The 22,725-nt window shown below is 49.1% G+C and overlaps 1 protein-coding gene across 1 annotated transcript in view; it reads right to left on the bottom strand.

Moving 5' to 3' along the window:
• Positions 1 to 1,554: 1,554 nt before the first annotated feature.
• Positions 1,555 to 22,725, bottom strand: part of WNT9A (Wnt family member 9A) — a 54,829-nt gene continuing 33,658 nt past the window's right edge. Inside the window, exons 2-4 of the mRNA XM_032131139.1 lie at positions 19,550 to 19,809; positions 14,977 to 15,239; positions 1,555 to 4,971 (exon numbers count right to left, since the gene is read on the bottom strand). Coding sequence (XP_031987030.1) covers positions 4,498 to 4,971; positions 14,977 to 15,239; positions 19,550 to 19,809 — 997 coding nt within the window. The 3' untranslated portion in view covers positions 1,555 to 4,497. The remainder of the gene's footprint in view (positions 4,972 to 14,976; positions 15,240 to 19,549; positions 19,810 to 22,725) is intronic.

Consider the following 22,725-nt stretch of genomic DNA (forward strand, 5'->3'; position numbering starts at 1 on the left):
GTCGTTTCTTCCCAGGCCAACTGAGCTCAGTGGCAAATCCCCTGTTACTGCAAATACATTTGGGATTTCCTCCATCCAGACCCATCTCCAAATCAGGATGTTCAGTTAAAAAAGGATAAACTTGATATTTTGGGGTAGATTTTTTTATATTTCCATTACAAGCTACTCATTTTTCATAACTCATTTTTAGTGTTAATAATGATAATAATTAAAAATCCCCCGTTGATTAAACACTGCTTGTTTCACCAACTGGAGGTTTCGATGCTGGAAGATAAGGAGAACGTAATGTTTAGGACTTGTTTTGCATTTCTCCACATCCGGCATAAATGAGTCAGTCACACAGAATAGAAGCTTGTTAAAAAACAGATGACGGGTGCAACAATTATTTCTGTGGGTTTTTATTTCTTTTAATAGAAAATTCTAATATAAAACAGCAAACGTTTTCAGTTTGCCTTGTTTACAAAAATATTATATATATATTTTTTTTATATTTCTGACATAACTAAAATGCACTATTCAATAAAAATATTCTTCCATCAGCTAGCTTCTCTTTTTAAAAAAATTAATAAAAAAGTTATATAAATAATGGTTGCACCCCCTCCCCCCCCCACCCCAAAACTGATCTGGCTGGATCAGCTTAGGAGAACCAACACTTTGACACTTGTGGGGGGACAGGGGGTGAAAGGGGGTCAGGAACCAGAGATCTCCCCTCCACCCATCCATCCTTCTCCAGTTACATCTGAGCAAAATCCTGTTTCTCTGGGGACAACAAAAGGGGGAAAGTTGTTTTGCACTTTTCTTTTTATAGATATGAAATGACACCATGAAAGAGTTCAGGGACCCAAATGCACTGCTGAAGTAGTTTTACAAAACTGAGCAACTTCATTGAATTGCACTGGAGATCCAATGGTGTGGCAGAATCAGCCCCTCTGGAAAAATCCAGTTTAATCCAGCTGGGACAAAAAGGTTTTACAGGACCTGTTTTATACAGGAGTTCCCAGTCTCTTATTTAGGGTTTTCCAGACTTGTGGATGGAGTAGCACAAGGACAAGGTTCCTACTCCACAAGTTAATTCAACTCCAACAAACCTCTCACCATCAGAAAACCCAGGCCTAGCACTTCAAAGGGTTTTGAGATAGTTTGACATCTTCTCTCCCATCTCCTACTAAAGCTCCACTGGATTTTTCCAAAAGGAGGCTTTTCCCCCCATTCCTTCTTCGACGATAAGGCAAACATGGGAAAACACTGGAACTAAAGACCCCCCACCCAAAACACACCCACAGCGTGGTGCAGGGGGGAGAAGAAAAATAACCCACATTTGTTTTACCACCCTAGGTCAAAAGGCCAAGAAGACAAGTTCTCCTGATTTCAGAGTGTTAGTATATTTTATACACTGCCTATACATTTAACACATGTGCCTCGCTACTATTTAGTTATTTATAATTTTTTTTTTAACCACAGGAGAATAAACCTTGCTATTTACAATATATAACAGGCAAGTAATATATCCACATGAACATAAATACAATTTGTGGTGGTTTTTTTTGTTATTAATTTTTTTTGTCTTTTTTTTTGTCTTTTTTTTTTTTTTTTTTTTAAATACTTACAGAAAGCATCCAGGCTTCAGTGCGTGAGTTATAATACACAGAAGAGCTCTTTCACTCAGTAGTTCATTCACTCTTTGCTGCTTTCTTCTAGTCAAGCTTGGACAATCTGCCTTATTTCCCACCCATCTCTCTCTCCCCAACACTGCCAAACACACCAAGCTTCCCTATCCCATCCCATCCCATCCCATCCCGGCATCTTCTCTGCCAGGATATCCATGCCAACACTCCCCTCCTCTTCTGCTTCTAGGGACTCACTCTCCTCTCACACCAGTGCAATGTGGAGTTACTCCAGCGAGGTCAACGGAGACAGAGACACCAGCGAAGAGAAGGAAAATGAGGCCCATGGTTTAAATATAACAATAATAATAATAATAATTAATAATAATAATAATAATGCACGTAAATTGCGGCCCATCCTTTAATTAGGAACAGATGTTTTTAAAAAAAAAAAAAGAAAAAAAAGAAGAAAAAAAAAAAGAAAAAAGAATGGAACCAGAAATAGTAATTCAGACCTCAAAATTCCTGTTTTGAGCAGGTTTGGATCTGGCTTTACTTGGGAGGGGAAGAGCTATTCTAGCACACACAAAAATGTAACAGTGAGTTTGCACATATGTGTGAGAGAGAGAGGCAGAGGGAGAAAGAGAATTAACACAATACCACATTGAAACCATACGAAGGTCCTTCTGAAGGGCTTTACAATAAATAAATGTTCAATATTTATATATATATATATATTTATGTGTCAGGGTGTGTATATATATCTATATATACACACTGAATAATAGGTTTCTAGGCAATTTATTTTTTAAACCATTAGATAAACTGCTCGGGGGTGACTTTCCCAAAAGCTGCGAGACCTTCCCGGTGCTTTGCCGAGGTGGAAGGTAGGAATTCCATGTGTGGATTCCACCTCCTCCTCCTCCAGCATTATCCCAACCTCCAGAATTGTACAGCAAATAAAGAAACACCAAAAAAGAGACATTTTTCTTCACTTTGCAGGACCATGGTGCTATTAAACAGTAACACCCTGTCCCTCCCCATGCCCCCACCTCAAGATTTGATGCCAACGAGGCAGGCTGGACTGCAGGTACTTGTTACCAAGAAAACCCAAAATCTAGCTTTTCTCTTCCCAGTAGATGCACATGAACAGCTTAAATATTAGTGGCTACAATTGGGGAGGGGAAAATTAAAAATTAAATAAAAATAATGAAAAAAAGACTTTGAAAAAGAATGGTCCATCTTGGGAAATTGCTCTCATTTCGTTTTGCTAATTTTTACTACTGGCTGAAAATGTCCTCTTTTGAACACCAGATCAATGGCTTATAGAAACTTGGTGGAAATTGCTACTACTGGACAAGCAAAAAATTGCTACCAAAAATCAAACAAAACACCCTCTGCTCCCCATTTTTTCCTCAGAAAGTTTTGTTCAGGCATTCGCTGGCTGCCTCCAATCCACTTTTATATGAAGAATATTGGCACATCAAGTCCTGGATTGTAAATCTCCTCTTCCCAGGGAAAAAGAAATGCTGGAGGTTGCCATGTGTTTCACAGCGTTGGAGTGATCAAGCCCTGCAGTCAAATTTCTGGCTTCTCTCAGGTTGTCTCTGTGTTGATTGGTTATTCCAAATCCACGAGTTTGGTAGGATTTAGCAGACGTGTTTTTAAAATACAGTTTTCGATCTAGTGGTTAAAAAAAAAAAAAAATCATCTTAAGGTCATAGGGTTTACATACAGCTTGTGTCATGTACCACTGCCATGGTTTAGAGTAAATGGAATGATGACCTAGGAAAGAAAAGTCAGCTCCTCCAGAGGTCTGATCCAGGCCACAACGGCTGCACCACAACGCAAGACAGCCCCGGGTTCCAAGATGCACTCAGATTTCTCTTGTTCTGCTCAAGAGAAACACGTCCAAATTCAGCTGGCGTAAGACTCAACAAGTTCCAGTTGAGATTTCTGAAGCAGTTACCACAGGGTGAATTCCATCAGCAAGAGGTGGGAAGAGGAGAGAAAAATAAATCATGCGCGAAGTGAAAATGAAACAAAAGTATCTAGTGGTTTAAAAAAAAAAGAATACCAATTAAATTTAAGACAGCGATAGTGCTAAAGAACCTGCATTTGGGGGAATTGTTTTAAATAAAGAACATGGGATTGGACTGAATGGGACAGGCACATCTGGTGTTCTGCTGTCTTCCCAACCTCTTTTCTTGGATCTATTTCCATCTGCAGCGTGGTGGACCCAACGTTTTCGAGCTGTACTTGGTGACAACGCACGCGGATACGGAGCTGTCATTAAAGAGCTGATGCTCCCAGTGGGTCTCTTTGTCAGAGCCTGGTTTGCTCCATGTGCAGAAACTCCACTGGAAGAACCCATCATTCCCTATAAATCCCTCTCCAGTTTTAGGAGAAATAAGTGGCCGCTTCCCACGCTCAAAGCAGAAAGATCTTTTGTATCTGCTCAGCTCTCTAAGCAGTTGGGTGAGCTCCAGGAATAAAGAAGTACAGGATATTTATGCCAAAGGGAATATCTTAGCCCAGGAGTTCATGGAGGATGGCTGAAACAATGTTCCAAGGAGAAATGATCCATCAAACTGCATAGACGACGAAGGTGAAGGTCAACTGGTGTCTAACCCCAGTGTGACAGGCACTTATTTCCACATGGTTGGACCTCATGAAAATTCAGTCTACAGGAAAAACAAAACAAAAAAACAAAACAAAACAGAAAAAACCAAAACAGCAACACAGCTGGGTCACCTGTACCCTACAAAGTGCTTATGTCTCAACACAGCTTCCAGATCCCAGAAGGTCAATCAAACCCTGTTTGTCTCCATAGGCAGTTCTCCAAGCTGGCCCGTCCCCGGGGGTGGCCGTGCAGCAGAGGCCGCAGGTCATGTCAGTCCTTGCAGGTGTAAACCTCCTCTCTCTGGGTGCACTGCTTGCACTCCACGTAGCAGCACCAACGCACCTGGCACTGGCACGGGCGCGTCACCACCCGGCTCTGCGTGTTGTGCCCCCGGCCGCAGCAGATGCTGTCGCAGTTCTTGTCCTTGTAACACTTCCGTCCCGAGGTCCCGGGGGAATAGCGACTCATCAGGCAGAAGCTCGGGGAGTCGTCAATGTAGACGAGATCCGTAGTCCTTGGGATTTGATCGCTGTGGCCGGGGATGGATTTTTTAGGCGGGGAGATGTCGCCTTCCCCCGTGGCCTCGTTGGTGGTGCTGCCCACCTTGAGCGAGGTCTCGTACTTCTGCTTCAGCTGCTTCCCGATCTCGTGGAAGGGGGAGAGCTGCCTCCAGCACGTCCGGACGGTGCAGGACCCGGACACGCCGTGGCATTTGCAGGTGGTCTCCACACCGGCTTTGATGACCTGCAGACACACACACGGCCCCAAAGAGAATCAGTCATGGCAGAAGAAATCAAGACACCAAGTAAAACACAACATTTTCTAGAAGGCGCTTCAGGGACACAAAGTTGATGACAATACAAAAAGTATCTGTTGGAAGCAGACGGAAAACACATCCTACAGGAAATACTTATTTCAAAAGGCTCTTAGTTCACCGATCATGACATTTACCTGCAAGAACTTTGCTTAATTGGCTAATTAATGATACTACAAAGGTGTACAAAGATTGTCCAGTGCTGCCACTCACTGTGTACGTGGAGATCTGAAACTGTGATGCAACTAAGAGATGAATACATATTTTAACACCTGTTTATCCTTGTCAAGAGTAAGTATAAGATATAACAAAAGTGGAGGAAGTTGGTTTGGTGGAAAGGGGTGGGGTGGCACATGCTCCAGAACAGGAGCGTGGACAGTAGGAACCTTCTCCTTACCACAGTACCCCAAACCCAGGTACAAGCAGAAGCAATCTTTGTTTAGCATCATCAACTGACTGATGCTAAACAAAGGATCCCATCCTTTTCACATCAATGAAGTACAGTTCAGAAGCTGCAATGAAGAAGCTTCACGGCACAAAGCCACATCCATCTCCTTAGAAACAGCATTGGAATGTTCCAGCTCCCCTTCTCCAGAGAGAGATTTACACCTGGGATACCTCCATGGGCAACACGAGAGCAGAGATGTTATTTGGACCGCCACAGATACCCCACATTTTGTCCAGATTATAAACACAAATTTATATTTCTAATTCTCCCTCCCTGCCCCCTCCCCAAAATTAGGTTTTATTTTGACTTTACATGGGTAAGGTACAACCACCCCTTAAAACAGCCAGGTGAAAACAGAGTTTGTTTTACAGAGCTGGGTCCTGACAAGGTCCTGTTGGAAGTGCCCTTCCTTTGGGCATCTACGGTATGTAAAAAAGAAGAAAACAACCTCTCCCCATGCCCATGATGGCATCTGCCTACGTTGTGGCCTCCTGACAGCAGAGGACTGGCTCCAGTCCATTTCCTGACCAGCCAGTCCTTAATTATTTGGCTGCACAAATCCTGCCGAGCCCCATGTGTGACCATGCAGTAGGTCATGGACTCTGAATTGGGGCCTGGCCCAATTGTGATATTCCAGAAACATTTTTAGAAAGACAATATGCATAATACAGCCTTCAGCAGAGCCCGTCCAATGGTCACACTTCATTCCTGGGACAGCCAAGACCTTTGCAAGTGCAATCCAATAATACACAGTAGCATTCAAAGCGGTGACGGGTTACAGGGGGAGATGTGTTGCTGGTTATAGTGCTCAGCTGGGATGGCTCGGGTAAGGGCTGTCACGCTTTGTGTGCCAAAGTGTCTCGCCAAGTCCACAAGAAATCCCACAATGTCAGACAAAAGCGTGCAGAACACATTTCAACACCGAGGGGGGGGAAAAACCCCAACCCTCACCCGCGCCCTCCCTTGTGTAAAGTCCCGTTTCACTGCTTGTCCAGAAGTGAGAGCTGAGTTCGTGTGAAACAAAGTTCCTCCACCTGATTTCATGCCCACACCATCAGCAAAACGGGCAGAAATTGCTGGGATACTTGGGAAAGGGCTGCACACTGCAGTCATTCATCAGTTCAGGCTTTCCTCAACCCTTCCTCCTCCCCCAGCGCATTTGCATCTGCTCCACCTGGAAAAGGCGACAACCCGTATTGTACAGGAGTTGGGAAAGCAAGAAACCAACGGGAACTGGCTCAGCTTGTAGTCATGCTCCTGGACTTGGAGCTGACTGAACAAGACAGGGTCATGGAACTCAGGAAGGGAACCTGGAGCTGGTGCTGTTCTTGTCAGGAGCCACCTCTCCTGAGCTCCACGGGAGAGCTGACGTTGCAGGAGCACTGTGGCCAAGGATCCATGTGGGGCTGGGGGATACAGCCCAACACGTGTTGGAAAACCTGATCCCGATGGCTTGGCAGCTGGCTGATGGCAGAAGACCTTCAGTCAGGTATAAGCATGTAGGTTTAGGCACTTGAAGCACACCAGACAGCCAGGGTTGACCTCACCCAGGCAAACACTTGAGTTTAAACACCTCAGTTTGAGAAACACCTCGGAACTGCTGTCAGAGTCAGGGGAGCCAAAGCAGGAGAGGACCCTGCAGTCAGGCAAACACCTGCTCCACTGAACAGGTCTCCAGGCTCCACTGACTGTGCTGAGCACATCTCCATCACCAACAGGAGCCTGGGGACCTAGCTCACATAGAAGCACCTCAGTTCCAGGGGATTCTGTGAGCGGAACCCCACCCTCTGGGCAAAACTCAGGTGTCTAAATCTCACCACCTTGCACTAATTGAGGTGCTTCAAAACATTCTCCTCACAACAGCTGTCCCTCCAGCAGCATAAAGGTCTCCCAATGGTTACTAATAAGTATATTTAGGTAGATTAATTCTTTCTCCTCATCTGGACTCAAAGTCCCTCACGAATCCCAGTCTGGATTTCCCTGACTCGTTTCTATCTCGTTTCTGACTTGTTAGGCAGTGGCTGGGACAGCTCTGGTGTCACGAACCAGTGGACCAAAGCATCAAAGGTTTCCCTTGTCCCCATCCCCATGAATGCACCAGTTCATGAAACCCAGCGTGTGGGTTTTCATATGGCTGCTGTGCAAGCGCGGGGCATCCCAACCGCCCCGTAAACTTTCTCCTGGAAGGACCGGGAAGGGCTCAAGAATGTTACGAGGCAGCAAGAGTGAAAATCCTAGAAAAATTCCCTGCCCAGGCAGCCTCCCCTGCTGCTGTCAGTCACGCTGCAGCTCCTCGAGGCGCTGCGTGATGGGGAACTGCTGCCTCCGGGCCCCAACCACCCACGAGCCAAAATGAATCTTGGCAAAACCCTTCTGGTTCTTGTCCCGCTCCCCGGCTTCCACAACGACCTCTCCTCCTCTTGTTGGGAGCTCCTGTCAGAGACACTTAAATCCAGCTCATTTCTTCAGGAAGCAGAGCAAGACTGATCCAAGTCAGCAGGTTGCTTAGAGCAGTGTTGGAGAAAGCTTTGCTGGCTGCATCCTGGGACAAACGTCTGGATCATGCTTTCAAACCTGGAGGGGCTTCCAGGATAGAATAATGTGGGGTTTATTCCCAAGAAGCTCTTGGGTACATGAGGAAGAATAAGGTTTTACCATGTAAAATCATGATTTCAAGAGCTGTAGTAGCTCCTGCTTTCTTTTCATCACAGTTCAGAACCTGATTTACCTCCATCCTACACAGAGCTGCACCTGTTCTGAACACAGCACTGAATAATCACTTCATCTACACCAAGGACGTGGCCACCTGCAGAATGGCTCAGCTTCAATCCAAGCCACAAAATATTTCATGCTCCCCATGGCCCCAATTCCACAGCTACCACACAGCAGCAGGGTTGTAGTAAGTCAGGAGTAACAGCAACAAGGAGCATCCTTTTTGTGTCGTGTGCTGTGGAGAGCTCCTGCCGTGAAAACAAAGCCAAAGACAAGTGGTGGGTCAGGGACGGCATCACACATGGAAATTCTGTCCTCCCACTCTCCTCTGAGCAACCACCTGGTTTGGCAGCCTCAAACAGAGCAGTCTGGGAGGAAAATAAGGATTTTTGAGCTATTTAGCTTGACTTAGGGACACAAATTCCCATTGACCTTGCTGTGAGAGCACTCAATACTGACAAACGCAGAATGAGGAAAACACAAAGCAAGACAGAACCATTTTTTTCCTGGGCTTTGCGGCTCGGAGGAGATCAGATAGCGCTGCTGGACTGCCTTCCCAACTGGCTTTACAAGGAGCCACGGGGAAAGGGGATCACAGCAGAGCATTGCTATGCAACATGTAATCCTTCCTCCCAACAATGGTGCGCTGCGAAGCTCAGACTAAGTGCCCCCGTCATGATCAGTCTCAGACATGGTGCAACACACAATTTCTCAGTGTTTTAGCTGAAACGCCGAGGACAGGATTCCCATTCATTCCCAGCTGGGTCACGGGGCTCTGGCGGTGGTTTTCAGACAACTCTTGTCTGGGCAGCAGCAGGCCAGGGCGGACACCCAGCCGTGGGAATTCCTCGCTTATTGCTCCGCTGTCGTCATGGCTGGGCTGCGGCTCCAAGGCTTCAAACCATTCGCTATGGTTTGGGACAGAGGAGGCAGCAAACCCTCCTCGGAGGCAGCTCATCCAGGGAAAAGCCTGCCCTGGCCTTGCCTGGCTTTGGAAAGGGCTTTGGGATGCTTCCCCACAAATCCAATCCCTTCCATCCCCTGTACGCAGAGCCCTCTTCAATTTAAATAGGCTTAGTCATTCTCTCAGCTCAAGTATTAATGTTTATTTGGACAGCAGCCACGGTCCCCACACACAACCAGAAGATCAGACTTGTCCCTTCACACTGGCCAGTGCCATTGGCTGGATTATAAAAGTTTCACAGATTGTTACAAGTTTTCCTTTTACCTTGTTAAAAAAAAACTTCTTTTCAGCCTGTTCTCAACCTGCTTTTTCAGAACAGTTTTCCCCTCCCACCACCCCTCCTTCTTTAAAAAATAGGAACACTCATATTTTAGTGACATAGGTATTAAAATACAAACATTTAAGCATAGAACAACATAACCCTACTTAAAATTGAGAACTTCAGAAGTATTTTCCCCATGCTCAGTATTCCTAGCATGCTTCCCATGCTAAAAAAGCTCCACATAAACAACCAACTGCAATCACTTACGGGACACAGCAAGCAACTTTTTTCCAGAGTATTGATTTCCAGACCTAAGAAAGGCTTTGGCTGAGCCAATCTCAGCCTGAAAGGAGAGGAAAATCCAGAGAGCATGCCTGGGCATTCCTACCTGTCATAACCTGCAGCAATTAATACCAGTGGTGGCCCTGAAAACTGATCTGTACATTAAGAGCTCTTCTCAGGCTGTTATTTGCTGGGTTTGATTTGTACCTTGGTAAACATGTGATGCCCCATTTCTCACTGCAAACACATCCCTAAAAAGCTGCCCAAAAGGATGCTTTGTGTCTCTTTTTTTTTTTTCATGAACCAAGTGGATTAAGCTCCAAAACAGCAATGATTACACACCATGAGGGCACAGCAAAACCTGGAGCTCAGCTGGAATCACGCTAACGAGTAGGAACTGTGTGAGACTGGATGGTCAGTGCTTGTAAACACTGTCTCTGCAATGGGAGAGTTGTGCCTCCCTCCGCCTGTGTGTGACCTTTAGGGAGTCACTTAATCTTTCTGGGTCTCAATTTCCCCCCTCTGCCGAACGGAGCTCCAGAAATGAAGAGGGTGGCACGCTCTGATAACGTGTTATGTGATAGCCCATGAAGTTCCTCAGACAGATGATAGCTGGGCAAACATCTCCCTGATATGGAGAGCGCATCTCCAGCCCTCCAGAGAGATCCCTGCCAGCACCGCCTGGGGGGGGGGAAAGCCATTCCTCACATGGAATTCCAAAATAAGCAAGTCAACAGCAAGGGAAAGTGCAGGCACCTCCCACTATCCTCTCCAGAGCATCCCAGATGGTTTCAGGTGTAGCTGTCTCAGGATGGGTCTGGACTTGAAGCCTACAAGAGTGACAAGGACCATGGCAGGGGGTTGGCGACCTTTAAGGTCCCTTCCAACCCAAGCCGTTCCAGGATTCCATGATCCTTCAGAAACACATGGTCTGCACAAACCAAAACATCTTGTGCAAAAACACAGTGAAGCCTCATGAAAGGAACCAGCTTCAAAGCACGAAACTGCTTAGAGGGAGACCTTGTTCTCCATTTCTGCCTTCCCATAATTTTGCCTTAAACATGCTCGACTCTGGAGACAGCTGTGGTTATAGCCAGACTTCAGGCAAAGGCTCACGTCCCTCCTTCTGGAAGGATGAAGGAAAAAGGCACTGAGAACATGATAATTCTTTTTTTCTAGGGTAACAGCAGCCCCCTTTAATTGTGCCCCTTGGATCTGTAAGACATGCTTGACCAGACATACCTCTGGAAGAGGTCAGCACTCCTGGGATTAAGAAACTTAGCAACGCTCCAGAGAGGGAGTTGGAAAGTCATGTTTAATGATACTTCGCTGAGAAACTGGGCAAATTTAATTAAAACATCACTTACTCAAGCCCAGTGGAACTAATTGAGTGCTCTAATATTCCGCCTTTTCATTAATGGGTTACAAAAGAGGGCTGCACTTGTGTGTACAAGGGGGAAAAGGGGGGAGGATGGAGAGAAGATGAGAGCTTTAGCGAGGCTGCCTGGGCTTCATTTAATATAACTCAGAAACTTCATTGCTGGCAACGGGCCTTTAATACAGTTGACTTCTCCCCCATCCCCTCCACACACACATCTCCCCCCAAAACACCCTCTCCACCCAAGACCCCTCGGAAAGAATGGCTGAATGAGGGAGAGTAGATCTGGCAAAGGAAGGGAAATTGCTTTTTTAATAAGTGGTCTATTCAGAGCTCCTGCTTTTCAATAAAGAGAAGGCTGGAGAAGTCCTGGTCTAATTACCTCATCCTCACACTAGACAAGCTCGCCCTTTCATTAACCACTGAGGTCATATCATATAACGTGGTGAGCCACCACGGGCACAACATGTTCAGTGGTTATTTCACTGGTGGCAGCAAAATTACAGGCAGCCCATCAAGGTTGTAAAAAGCAGAAGTAAAATCATAATTGAGAACGTCTACCAAAAGATACTAAAACTAGGCGGGATAGGATAATGTCACCCTCGTAGAAATACAGGGATTGTTTGCTGGTGTGACACCATGGAGAAACTGCTGTGGTGATCAGGAGGGGAGAGGGGTGCTTGCCAAATTAGTCAGTCCAGCACAGGTCCTTTTTCTACTGGGTCTCAAGGGACTATTTGTGTGTTTTGCCATGGTTGGGAGTAATTAGACGGGAAAAATGACATGTAAAGGATCAGTGAGGGACCACCAAGCTTGTGCTGTATCTTTAGTAGAGACTTCTCCGCTCCCGCAGCGAACACACACATCCACACACTGCAGCAGCTCCAGTTCCAAACTGTTCAGCTCCAAAATGGCACAAATCAAGGCTGTCTGCACTCCTGTACTGCCTTTGATCCACCTCAAATCAAATCCAGATGAGTTATTGTTTTCCAATAACCACTCTAGGTTAGTCCAAAGTGGTTTCAGACTGCTGCAGTCACTGGGTGAGCAAACCCTACTCAATGGTTGCAAAGTCTTTACGGCACGAGTTGGTTGGTGAGCAGCTTCTCTGAAGACAAACAAAACATGATGAAAATCGTATTTAACTCACTACCTTCCTCGAGGAAAATATCCATAAACTCAGCAAGAACGCAGTAATGTCTGCTGAGCAACTCTTATCCTCTGATCCCCGGACTCCCAGTAGGACCAGGAGGAAGGACAGAGATCAAACCTGGTATTAATCTACACCTGAGAGCAAGCAGTGCCAAAGACAATCCATCCACCACACCAAGAAGGCCAGCACTCAGGCTTCAAACTGGTTCCAGCATTTTGGAATCTGAAGCAAGCACTGCAAGCTTTGACCTGGTAGTCACAAAGTCAGCCTGGATCCTCGTCTCTGATCATCATCTTAGCGACACAGCGAATTGTGCCAGTGCTTTAGGGCCACGTATCCCGACCACACAGATGCGTGTTCTCCTGATCTTCAACCACCACCCTCCTGAAAGCTTCCTTCTCCGCATTCCCTTGTTCCCTGCCTGGCTCCCCGCTGGTGCTGTGAACCTGGTGGGCTGCTTGGCTTGGCTTTCAACCACGCCATGGCACAATGAACCATTCCAGCAGCACAAGCAGAGAAATCATTTCAACTGCTGCTGCAAACAGGCAAAGGAAAGCTGTCAGACAGCAATCCCAACTCGGCAGACACGTTGTGGGTGGACGAAAATAGGAACGCTGGATCACTGACCTGCAGCAAAGGTCTGTGACTTGGATTGCCAGGAGGGCTCTCAGTGTCTGGACAACCGTCACAACTGTTACTCAGCTGTTTAGCTGCAGATATTACACTGTGAAACCACTGCCAGTGCCCAGAGCCCGCCTGTGCCAAGGGAAGTGGAGGCAGAGGATGCTGGAGAGTCCTGCATCTTCCCCTGGGAGCTAACTCGCAAGGATCAGGACACAGAAGGGAAGGTTCAATCCCTCCTGCTGATCCTTGGGGTTTGTTTAGCTCAAAGTCACGCAGTGTAGAGCACAGATGATAATTAAGGACACAAATCCTAACTGCAGGAGTGGCTGCAGCCATATGGCCATCCTGACTGCAGCTCCTGGGATTGGGAACACTGGGAGTTGGGCCAAACCCATCAGGGAGGTATTTTAGCCCCGCCACTGTTGGTGGATATTCATGGAGCTACAAGAACTTGCCAGTGGCAGCTAAAGCCACAGCCCTGAAGGTTTTGATGAGACTGCAGTGTGTGACTCTGGAAGGAGAGGAGAGCCAGGACATCTCACAGAAACATCCAGCACGGAATCACAGCCTCCCTGGGCCACCTTCTCCATTGCCAGTCCCATCTGCTACACAGTCAACCCCAAAAGGAAGGGTTGAGACAGAGAAACCAACGCAAGGATTGAAACAAATTCCATCACATCCTGCAAAGCCCGTTCCACACGTCAAAGAGCTGCCACAGGAGTTCAGAGACACTGAGCCCTTTAATCCAGAGCAGGAAAGCTGTCAGCCAGAACCAGACACCAGCTAAATCCAGGGTATTTCTAATCCTGATCTCAGCGCTGTCTAGGAGCATCTGGTAGTGGGGAGAGGGGGAGACATTTTGCTGGCCAGCCCTGGCTGGTGGCATTCCCCAATGCCCCAATTCCGTCGCGAGGAATGCCATTTTATACATAGACACAGCAACAACTGAGCTGGGGTGGCCATTCCTAGAATGCACAACTGGCTGGGCTGCATTTGCCTGGGAAACTGGAGACCCAGGTCCCCCATCCCAGCCCCAAGCCTGCATCCAATCACACAGACAATAACAAGGCTCGAGGGCTATTTCTGGCCTTACAGTATGTCCCCCTCGGAGGTTGGTGCAATGAAACACTGATCCTAAGCACCTGTGCTGGCCAATCTGAGGGATTTTTGTGTAGGAGCAACTCTAGGCTAGGTACGGCCAAGCAGATTATGGGAGAAGGTGGAAAGCCCCTTCCTTTTCCCCCTTGCTGGGATGACCCAGCACTTGCAGACACTTTGTCCTTTACATCAGCCACAGAAAATGCTGAGCTGGAAGGGACCCACAGGGATCATCGAGTCCAAAGCCTGGCCCTGCACAGGACAAACCCAAAAAATCACACCGTGTGCCCCAGAGCATTGTCCAAATGCTTCCTGAACTCTGGCAGTCCTGCAGGGAAGGCCCCAGGCAGCCTCACGGAAGGTGTAAAGAGCAGGAAGAGAGGATAAAGATGGGAAAAGAAAAAAAGGAATTCTACAACCAAGCAGTGTCTTCTGCTCTAGGTGACACGGAAGGTTTCTGCCAGAAGACAAAACTGAAGGGACTTTTCAGTCTGAGGTCAACCAGAAATTATTCTCTCCACCCTGGTTCCCTGCCAGGTGTTTCTCCAGCCAGTTTTAAAGAAACCTGGCCAAGGAGATGCTACGCTGTCCACACTCTACTGAACTGCTGCAAGAGAAGCATCCCTCAAGGACGTGCTGTGGCAGCACAAATCCCTTCCTCCGTGTCCTACCTCATGTGAGCCTGAGGAACCTGTCTTTCCATCCCTTTGTGGTGTAAAACACTCTCGTCCCTGTGGGAAACCAGCATCTTTGTCCCCACCTCACATTTCCTAGACCTGGACAGTCCCACTTCTTTCCCTCTGCTCCCTCTCGAACGGTTTTGCACAACTCTTGAAGCCACAGTGAAAAACAGGGCATAATCCCTTAACTCAGACTTCTCCCCTCCAGAAGGAGGATCACTCCATTCATTTCACATCCAACACTCCTATTCCACACCCAAGAACAGCATTATTACCCCCAAAACCCCACAACGGTGTGACCCCCCCCCCCCACCCTGCGCCGCCCTCAACGCACCTTCATGCCCACCAGGTTGTTGTGGAAGTCCACCCTGGCTCGCAGGTCCTTGTTGGGCTTCCTCCCCAGGAACTCCTTGACGAACTTGTTGCTGTATTTGAGGTTGTCCCCACAGCCTCCCCACTGCCAGGCCTCCCTGTTCTCCAGGTCGGGGGCCTCGTCGCAGGTGCAGCGCTCCATGCGCCCCGCGCTGCACGCCTTGGCCATGGCGTGGGTCAGCCCCGCTGAGGAGATGGCGTACAGGAAGGCTGTCTCCTTAAAACCTGCAGGGACAGGAGGGAGAGGCTCTAATTGCAGCTTGAAGAAAGGAAAAAACCCAGGAAATGGAGGCAAAACCCATTGTGGGAAGAGTGAGTTGTGTCACAGAACAGTAGAGTGGAAGGGACGACATTGGGGCATCCGGTGCCACCTCCCTGCTCCAGCAGGGCCATCCCAGATCACAGGGCACAGGATTACATCCTGACAGCTCTGGAATATCCCCAGTGAGGGAGACTCCACAGCCTCTCCGGACAATCTGTTCCAGTGCTCAGTCACTGCACAGGAAAGAAGCTCTTCCTCAAGTTCAGGTGGAATTTCCTGGGCATCAATTCCTGCCCATTCCTCTTGTCCTGTTGCTGGGCACCACGGGGAAAAGCCTGGTCCGTGCTCCTGACACCCTCAAAGCACAGCAAACTCTGTGTGCATCACTGATGGCGAAGAGGACACGGGGAGGGCAAGGAATGATGGACAGAGGTGGCACAAGCCAGGAATCAGGAATGCCCATGGAATCTGGCCAGCTCGGGGGCTGTCACTCTTTGTCACTCACGGACAGTCTCCGCCTGAAAATGGAAAGAGTTGAGCAAGAGTTGGCCCATCCCCAGAAGCATCCAAGGCCAGGCTGGATGGGACTTGGAGCCTGGGATAGTGGAAGGTGTCCCTACCCATGGCAGGGGGTGGCACTGGATGAGCTTTAAGGTTCCCTCAAAGCCAAAGCATTGTTTGACTCCATGAAGAGCTGGACGGGACATGGAGGTCCCAGTGCTGCTACCAAGGGGATGCCAAACAGCGGGAACCCAGCACAGACTTCCAGTCCTCCTCATTCTTCCCTCTCCTCCTGAAACAAGTCACTAGGTCCTACTCCAGACCAGCAGAATTGTTGACAGAAGGCACCTGAGGGCTGGGAAGCAGGAGATGTGTCACCCGACACAGCACCTCACTCCAAAAAAACAGTTTGCACCTCAAACCTTCTATGCACAGCCCTTCTTTACACCTCCACGCTCACCTGCAGGGATGTGACAGCATCCACTCCCCCGCCAGGCAAACTGACACCCAGAGGGAGCCACGGTTCCAATCCAAATTATAAAAGCCAGAAATAAAAAGCAAACATGGCAGTATTTATAGCTGCCCATTCTCCAGCTATGGAAGCCATAAACGACTGCATATTTGAGATGCAATTCCAGAACGGCTTTGGATGGGACTCAAGAAATCCCCCACTCAAAAATAACACAAGTGGATGGTGACAGTAGGGGATATATCTGTGAGCTGGTGTGTCAACCAAGGACATGCAGAGACACTGCCAGGTCATTTTTGGAACTGTTCCTTGGGAGGTTCATGATAGACCAAGCAAACTCATGTGGCCATTCCCAGAGTCTGCCTTCCCAAAACACTCCCAGGAGCAGGAAAGGCTGGTGAAAATCCAGCCCAGGAGACTGAGCTTTGGTCCTCCCAAGGGTTCTGAGGTTCTAATTCCTCCCAACTTGTGGTAGGAATTATCCAATCATTCTACTGCTCACCTGGAAAAGGAGAACAGGAATCTTTTCCTCACTAGAAACAACGTTAAAATACAAAAAGGTTCAACTCCACACTCACTGAGGACACTGCAGAGGGTGGTGAGAGTTAAAATAACAAATTTTGTCTTCTCCCTGAAGTCAGACTACATCCTCTGACACCCCAGAAACATCTTCAACATTACAAACACTTCACTGGAAGTGGTGAGAGAAGTCTTCACTTAATTCGCCCACCAAAAAACTCATGGGTATCCAGCTGACTCCACTGAGTAGAAAATGCCTTCTAAGCATCTCTCATCCTTTGCAAACTGTTTTTTCCAGGTTATACCTTAGGTCAGAGTGCCCACATGCCTGTCAGAGGGATGCCACTACCAAACACAGATATTCCCAAGCCTCTGTGCTCCTGGATCGGAGGATTCACGCCACAGCTACACAGAATGAAGAGGTGCCAGAGTCCTCAGTGGGGTGGGCTGTGCAAACCCCGCCCTGAAGGTCTGAGACACTGCAACCATGGCATGGCTTGGCTTGGAAGGGACCTTGAGATCCATCTTGTTCCACCCCCTGCCATGGGCAGGGACCCTTTCCACTATCCCAAGTTGCTCCAAGCCCCATCCAAACTGGCCTTACACACTTAACTCACAGCCACCAGCCTTAACTGATTAATTAGGCAGCCCAGATCTCCACCCTGCTTGAAGCCCTCCTGATTTCAAGCTCTGAATTTGGAGCGGTTGTGGAATCCCAGCAGAAAGTCAGCGCCGTGTGGCCACTACGCATTCCAGGCCTGACGGAAAGCCAGGAGGAGCAGCTCATCTGCCAGCTTCTCCCTTTCCATCAGCTCTGTCTCTGCTCCTCCCGCTCTCCATCACTGAAAGCTTCCCAAATTCCCTGTGCCCATCAGCACAGGGATCATCTCACCCCCAGGCAGCTCCCAACCAGCTCCATGTGACATTTGGCTCTGGCCAGGTTTTAAAGCCATCTCCACCACGCACTATTTGATTGCACCAAGATATTTTGTAACAAGATAATGAGCTTTAAATCAATGCAGGCATTCTAAGCCCCAGCGCATTGACAGTCTGCCGGGCCTGGCTATCCAGTTTCAGCCATTTCCAAAATTGTGCACGGGTATCCAAAGAGGATAACGAGTCCCTCAAACAATCCCCTGTTATTTTAAGAAACGAGGCTGCATCAGCCCAAGTTGCAAACCAGCAGCCAGGGCTGGTCTGGTGACTGAAGTGTAAAAGCAGAGGGAGAAACTTCTAAGTTAAAAAAAAGTGGTTTGGGGTTTTTTTCCCCCCGCCTTTTTCCTTTCTCCCTGCAGTGGTCCTGGAGGGGAGGAAACAAGCCCTCAACGATGAATTTGGGAAGCCGTGTCCTAGTGGGGTGATACATGGGAGCCTTTGCCCTGAGGTGTCACTTGCAGCAGTGCTGAACCAGGAACCAGCAGCTCCTGGAGAGGAGGAGGAAGATTTACAGGGCACTGTGTTACAGCACGGCAACAGTACCTGAAGGATTTATGGCACCAGGGGAGGGCAGAGATGCTGCAGGGATATAAAACACGGGGGAATGAGACAGCAGCAGAGCCCTGCAGCCCTCAGAGCTCTCATTTATTACACAGGCCCCTGACAAGGGCTGGGATGGGGGGGATCTCCGTGGGGTTTTAACTCCAGCTTGCTCCGAAGTGCCCCTCGGCCAGGGCTGCCCAGGGGACAGGCACGTCTGAAGGAACGAGCTGTGGCCTCCAGGTGTCAGCATGAGAAAGTGCTTGGCTTCCCCAAGGCACCACTAATCCAGGGACTCCTCTGGCATGCAGGGATATTTTTAAATGTCTTGCAGCTCTGGCTGGACCTCTTGGGTTTCATAAGGACTTTCCTTGTTTCCACCAGTCAGTGACAGTGCATTAGTTAAGCCCTGGTGCTTCTGAATTACTCCTCCTCACTTATTAGCCCTGCAAACCTCTGCTCTTATCTTTAAAGACTTCACACCCTGGCTTTTCCAGGTCCAGGCCCATTGCTGAGTGTGGGACTTCCTGGAAGTCACTAAAGCCCTGGAGACTCTCGCATGCTGTCTGTAAAATGCTGCTGCAGCCTGGAAATAAGAACTGGATTTCAGAGGGAGGGTGGAGGAAACTGGACTAGACATGGTAGCACCAAGAAAGGAAAAAATACCACCTGAACCCCCAATACTCCTCATTTCTGGCCATCTCCACCTGCACTGCTGGGAAAAGGTGTGGGAATCACCCACTGCTCACATCCAGGGCAGTAACAGGACACAAACATTTGCAGGTTTTGCCCAGTACTATGACAGGGCTCCCCTTGCCCTCTCTAACAGGACAGCACAGAACAGTCTGGTTTGTCTTGTTTCCCTTAAAATGGCCTTTTCTCAACTTCTTTCCTGAAAGACCGGCATAATAAATAGGGACAATAAATAGGAAATAAATAAATAAAACAATAAAGGAAGAGGGGACTGCTTTGAGAGCTTCCAAACCCTCTCCTCCAGCAGCAGCTCAACTTCCAGCAGAAATGGGGAGAAAATGTAGCTCCTGGCTGCAGAGACCTGCACAAACACCTCCAGCCTCCAAGGAGAGCAGCCAGGGCCAGCAGTGGGAAGCAGGCAGGGCAAGCCCATAAATTACCCCCATTAGCACATTCTTTGCCTGCTGCGCCCTTCCAGGGATGAGCTCCAGCCTCGCACAGAGCTCTTTGTGGACCTCGGGGGAAGCACCACCAGCAGAGGACACCCCAGATGGACCACCAGGGAAGGAGATGAGCGCAGGGGGTGCAGAGACCCCCTGAGACCCCCAGACTCACCTCTCTTGAGGAGGCTGGCCCGGTAGCGGCCCTCGAGGGTGCAGTTCCAGCGCTCGAAGCGGAACTGGTACTGGCACTCCAGGGCGCTCATGCTGATGGCCTCCATCAGGGTCTCGGCCACGCCGGGGTCGCGCCGGCACATCCGGCGCTGCTTCTTCTCCAGCTTCAGGCGGTCACACACCTTGTAGTGGGCCTTGACGGCCGCCTCCTCCATTTCCGAGGTCAGAGGGAGGATGGTCAGGGGTTCGTTCCCCGTCAGCCTGCCGAGAAACAGAGGGGCACTGCGGTGAGCGAAGGGAAAACAAAAATTTCTAGCAAGAAATTCTCCCCCGTGAGGATGGTGAGGCCCTGGCACAGGTTGCTCGGAGTGGCTGTGGTTGCACCATCCCTGGAAGTGTCCAAGGGCAGGCTGGACACTGATCTAGCGAGTGGCATCCCCACCCAGGGCAGGGGCTTGGATCTACACGGTCTTTAAGGTCCTTCCAACCCAAACCATTCTGGGATTCTAGGAAATCCAGCCCATGGTAGAAATAGGGTCAATGATGGGATCAGGATGCCCTGGTTGAGCACTGTGGACTTCATGTCTGGGCCAGCAGTGATTTTACAGTGAGGCTCCTCACGGTGTGTGTGCAAGGTGGCAGCAGGGAAAAGATAAGAGGAAATACTTGGATTTATGCTCCCTACCAGCTCGCACAGAGCTTGTTTGGACATAAACCCCTGGCCACCTCCACCATAGGACTGTGTTTAAAACTGAAAGTGGAAAGAAATCATTTCAGGTGCCTCACTGCATGAACTCGGGGAACGGGCAAAAATACACGAGCACCACTGTCACTGTCCTAGGCATAAACATAAAAAAGCATTTTAGCACACCAAGCAGAGCCAGAACCCAGCTTGGGAAGGGACAGAGGATGATTTGTCCCATCAAAGCTCAAGAGACGCCCTGAGAAAGCACAGAAAGCCACCCTGCCCTCAGCAGAAGAGATCCTGACATAAAACCCAGCGAGCCGCAGCCTGAGCTTGGAGAGCAGGATACACTTTCCAGGAGATGCTGCCAAAAGCTTTTACAAGACAGAACAAGCTCAAAACCCAAAAAAAAAAAAAAAAACCAAAACCCGAAGAAAATTCGTGTCCCTTTGCCTCGTCCCCTCCCTCCCCTGCCTTCTCCCAGCACAAGGTCCTTGACTCCACAATGTGCAACAAAAGATGCCAGCGGACTGTTCCCGGTGTCAAGTGACGAGCTGCTGGAAAAGGACCAGGCTGGCATCGGCCCCGGGGCGCAGAGAGGCTGCAGGAACATCTGCTGGGCTCCGGAGAGCTGTGCTGGCCAGGCTGCTGCACCCCACTCTCCTGGCTCTGCCCTGTTCCGGCCAGGTGCCAGTCCACAGAATCAATGGGAATCGCTATCCGGGCTTGCAGAGCACCTGGAGACACATTCCCCGGCCAAAAAGGAAGAATGGCTGAAATCCAGACCTGGAAACACGCTGGAACGTTGCACTCCTGCGCTGGGGAGCGCGGGATGGGTTGGGGGGCTCAGGCATCTCCACTGCTGCAGGAGCACGGGGGAAAATGGAGTGATGGGAATGGGAGGGCAGCACTCGCTCACCCCCTTTGCTGAGATCCCGGGAACACTTTAAAGCCCCGCTTGTCCTTCAGGAGCAGTGATTGGCTGTTTTTAATGAGTATTTCTCTCTAATCAGTGGGATGCATCCTGCCAGGAGCACAGCTCCTGAGGGCTGGCACTCAGGATGCTTTAACTCCCAAACCTCGGGGCACAATGGGCATAAAATCCTGACCTGAGTCCCAGCCAGGGACATCCAGTACAGATCCAGTCATCACTGAGGCACTGATGAGGGGATTTAATATCAGCTCCCTATTGGAGGGAGCAAAAAAATGGCTGAGGTGGGAGTTTTAGATCAAAGACAGGCAGGAAAATGTTCTCCTTCAGTTACATTCAAAGGTATTGACACCTCCAGAAAAAACCTGCAGTGATAAAAGCACTGAGTGATTTGTGGGAAACATGGAAAAATATTTTCCCTCAAGTTTTGCTCCCCCAAAAATAATTGAAAAAAAAATTCCAAAAGGCTAAACAGCAAGGTCTGTTTGAAGCATATTTTAACCCTCTCATTTTTGGTCTGTCGCAGCTGCACCCCAAGGAAAGGGGACATCACCCCACCCTGGTGCCTCCTTAGCCAAAGCTCCCAGGAGGCTCATTCATGAGAGAGGTGCCTCAGTCTGAGCTTCACTGGAGCAAAGATCTGGAACAAAATCTCCAGGACGTTCATTCCTGGCCTTCACGGTACTCGAAAGATTCGTTCCTGCCAACTTTGGTTGGCACAAGAGACCCTCAGCTGGCAAAGGAGAGAGAGGGAGGCATCGCAGCATTTTCTAAGCTCCCTCTCCCCATTTTTTCTTTCCAGCTGAGCAGGGACTGTTCATCTAAACGGTCTGGAAAAAAGCTCCAAGGATCCTGTAGCAGATGGCTCTTGGAGCGAGGACGGATGCAGGAATTGCTCCTAGAGCCAAGATTTCTGCAGAGCAATGGGTGATTTTCACCCTCTTCCCACCTTTCCCCCTCAGGTGCTTGGCTTTGGGATACTTCAAATTACAGTTTCCCCCAGATCCAAAACTTGCTGACAGCACAGCCCAATCATGTGCATCTCCACTAAAAGTCACCTAAACACCCACAAAATAAAGATCCAGGGACAGGGAGATGGTAGGAAATAGGATTCCTGCTGCTGCACAGTGCCACAACTCTCCCCCAGCGGGTGGAAGAACGGACCACGGAACACACATGACAAACAGTGACCCGCCATCACTGCCTGCATTACTGCTCAGAAGCATCCCTGGAACAAGACAAGGAGGAAATTTAGGGGGAAGGGGTTTTTCCCTGGCCAGCAAGCAATGAAACTCCCCCAGGTGAAGAGCAGAAGCCACACACACGGACCCACACACGCGTTTTCCCTCCGGGGGCCCTCAGCTCCGCGCGCACATTCCAGAGGCCCCGGGAGCGGGTTGGGGGGGGGGGTGAGGTGGCACTTTCCAGAGCGTGGCATCAATAACAAAGCGCAGGCAGAGCCAGGGAGAGCTGCCCCACCTGACACGCTGCCTCCGAGCTCCCGCTGCATGGAACCTTTCTAATCCCATAAAGCCCTTTTATGCAACCTCGGCTGAGTGAG

The sequence above is a fragment of the Corvus moneduloides genome, chromosome 1 (genome assembly GCF_009650955.1).
Source record: "Corvus moneduloides isolate bCorMon1 chromosome 1, bCorMon1.pri, whole genome shotgun sequence".
NCBI classification, from domain to species: domain Eukaryota; kingdom Metazoa; phylum Chordata; class Aves; order Passeriformes; family Corvidae; genus Corvus; species Corvus moneduloides.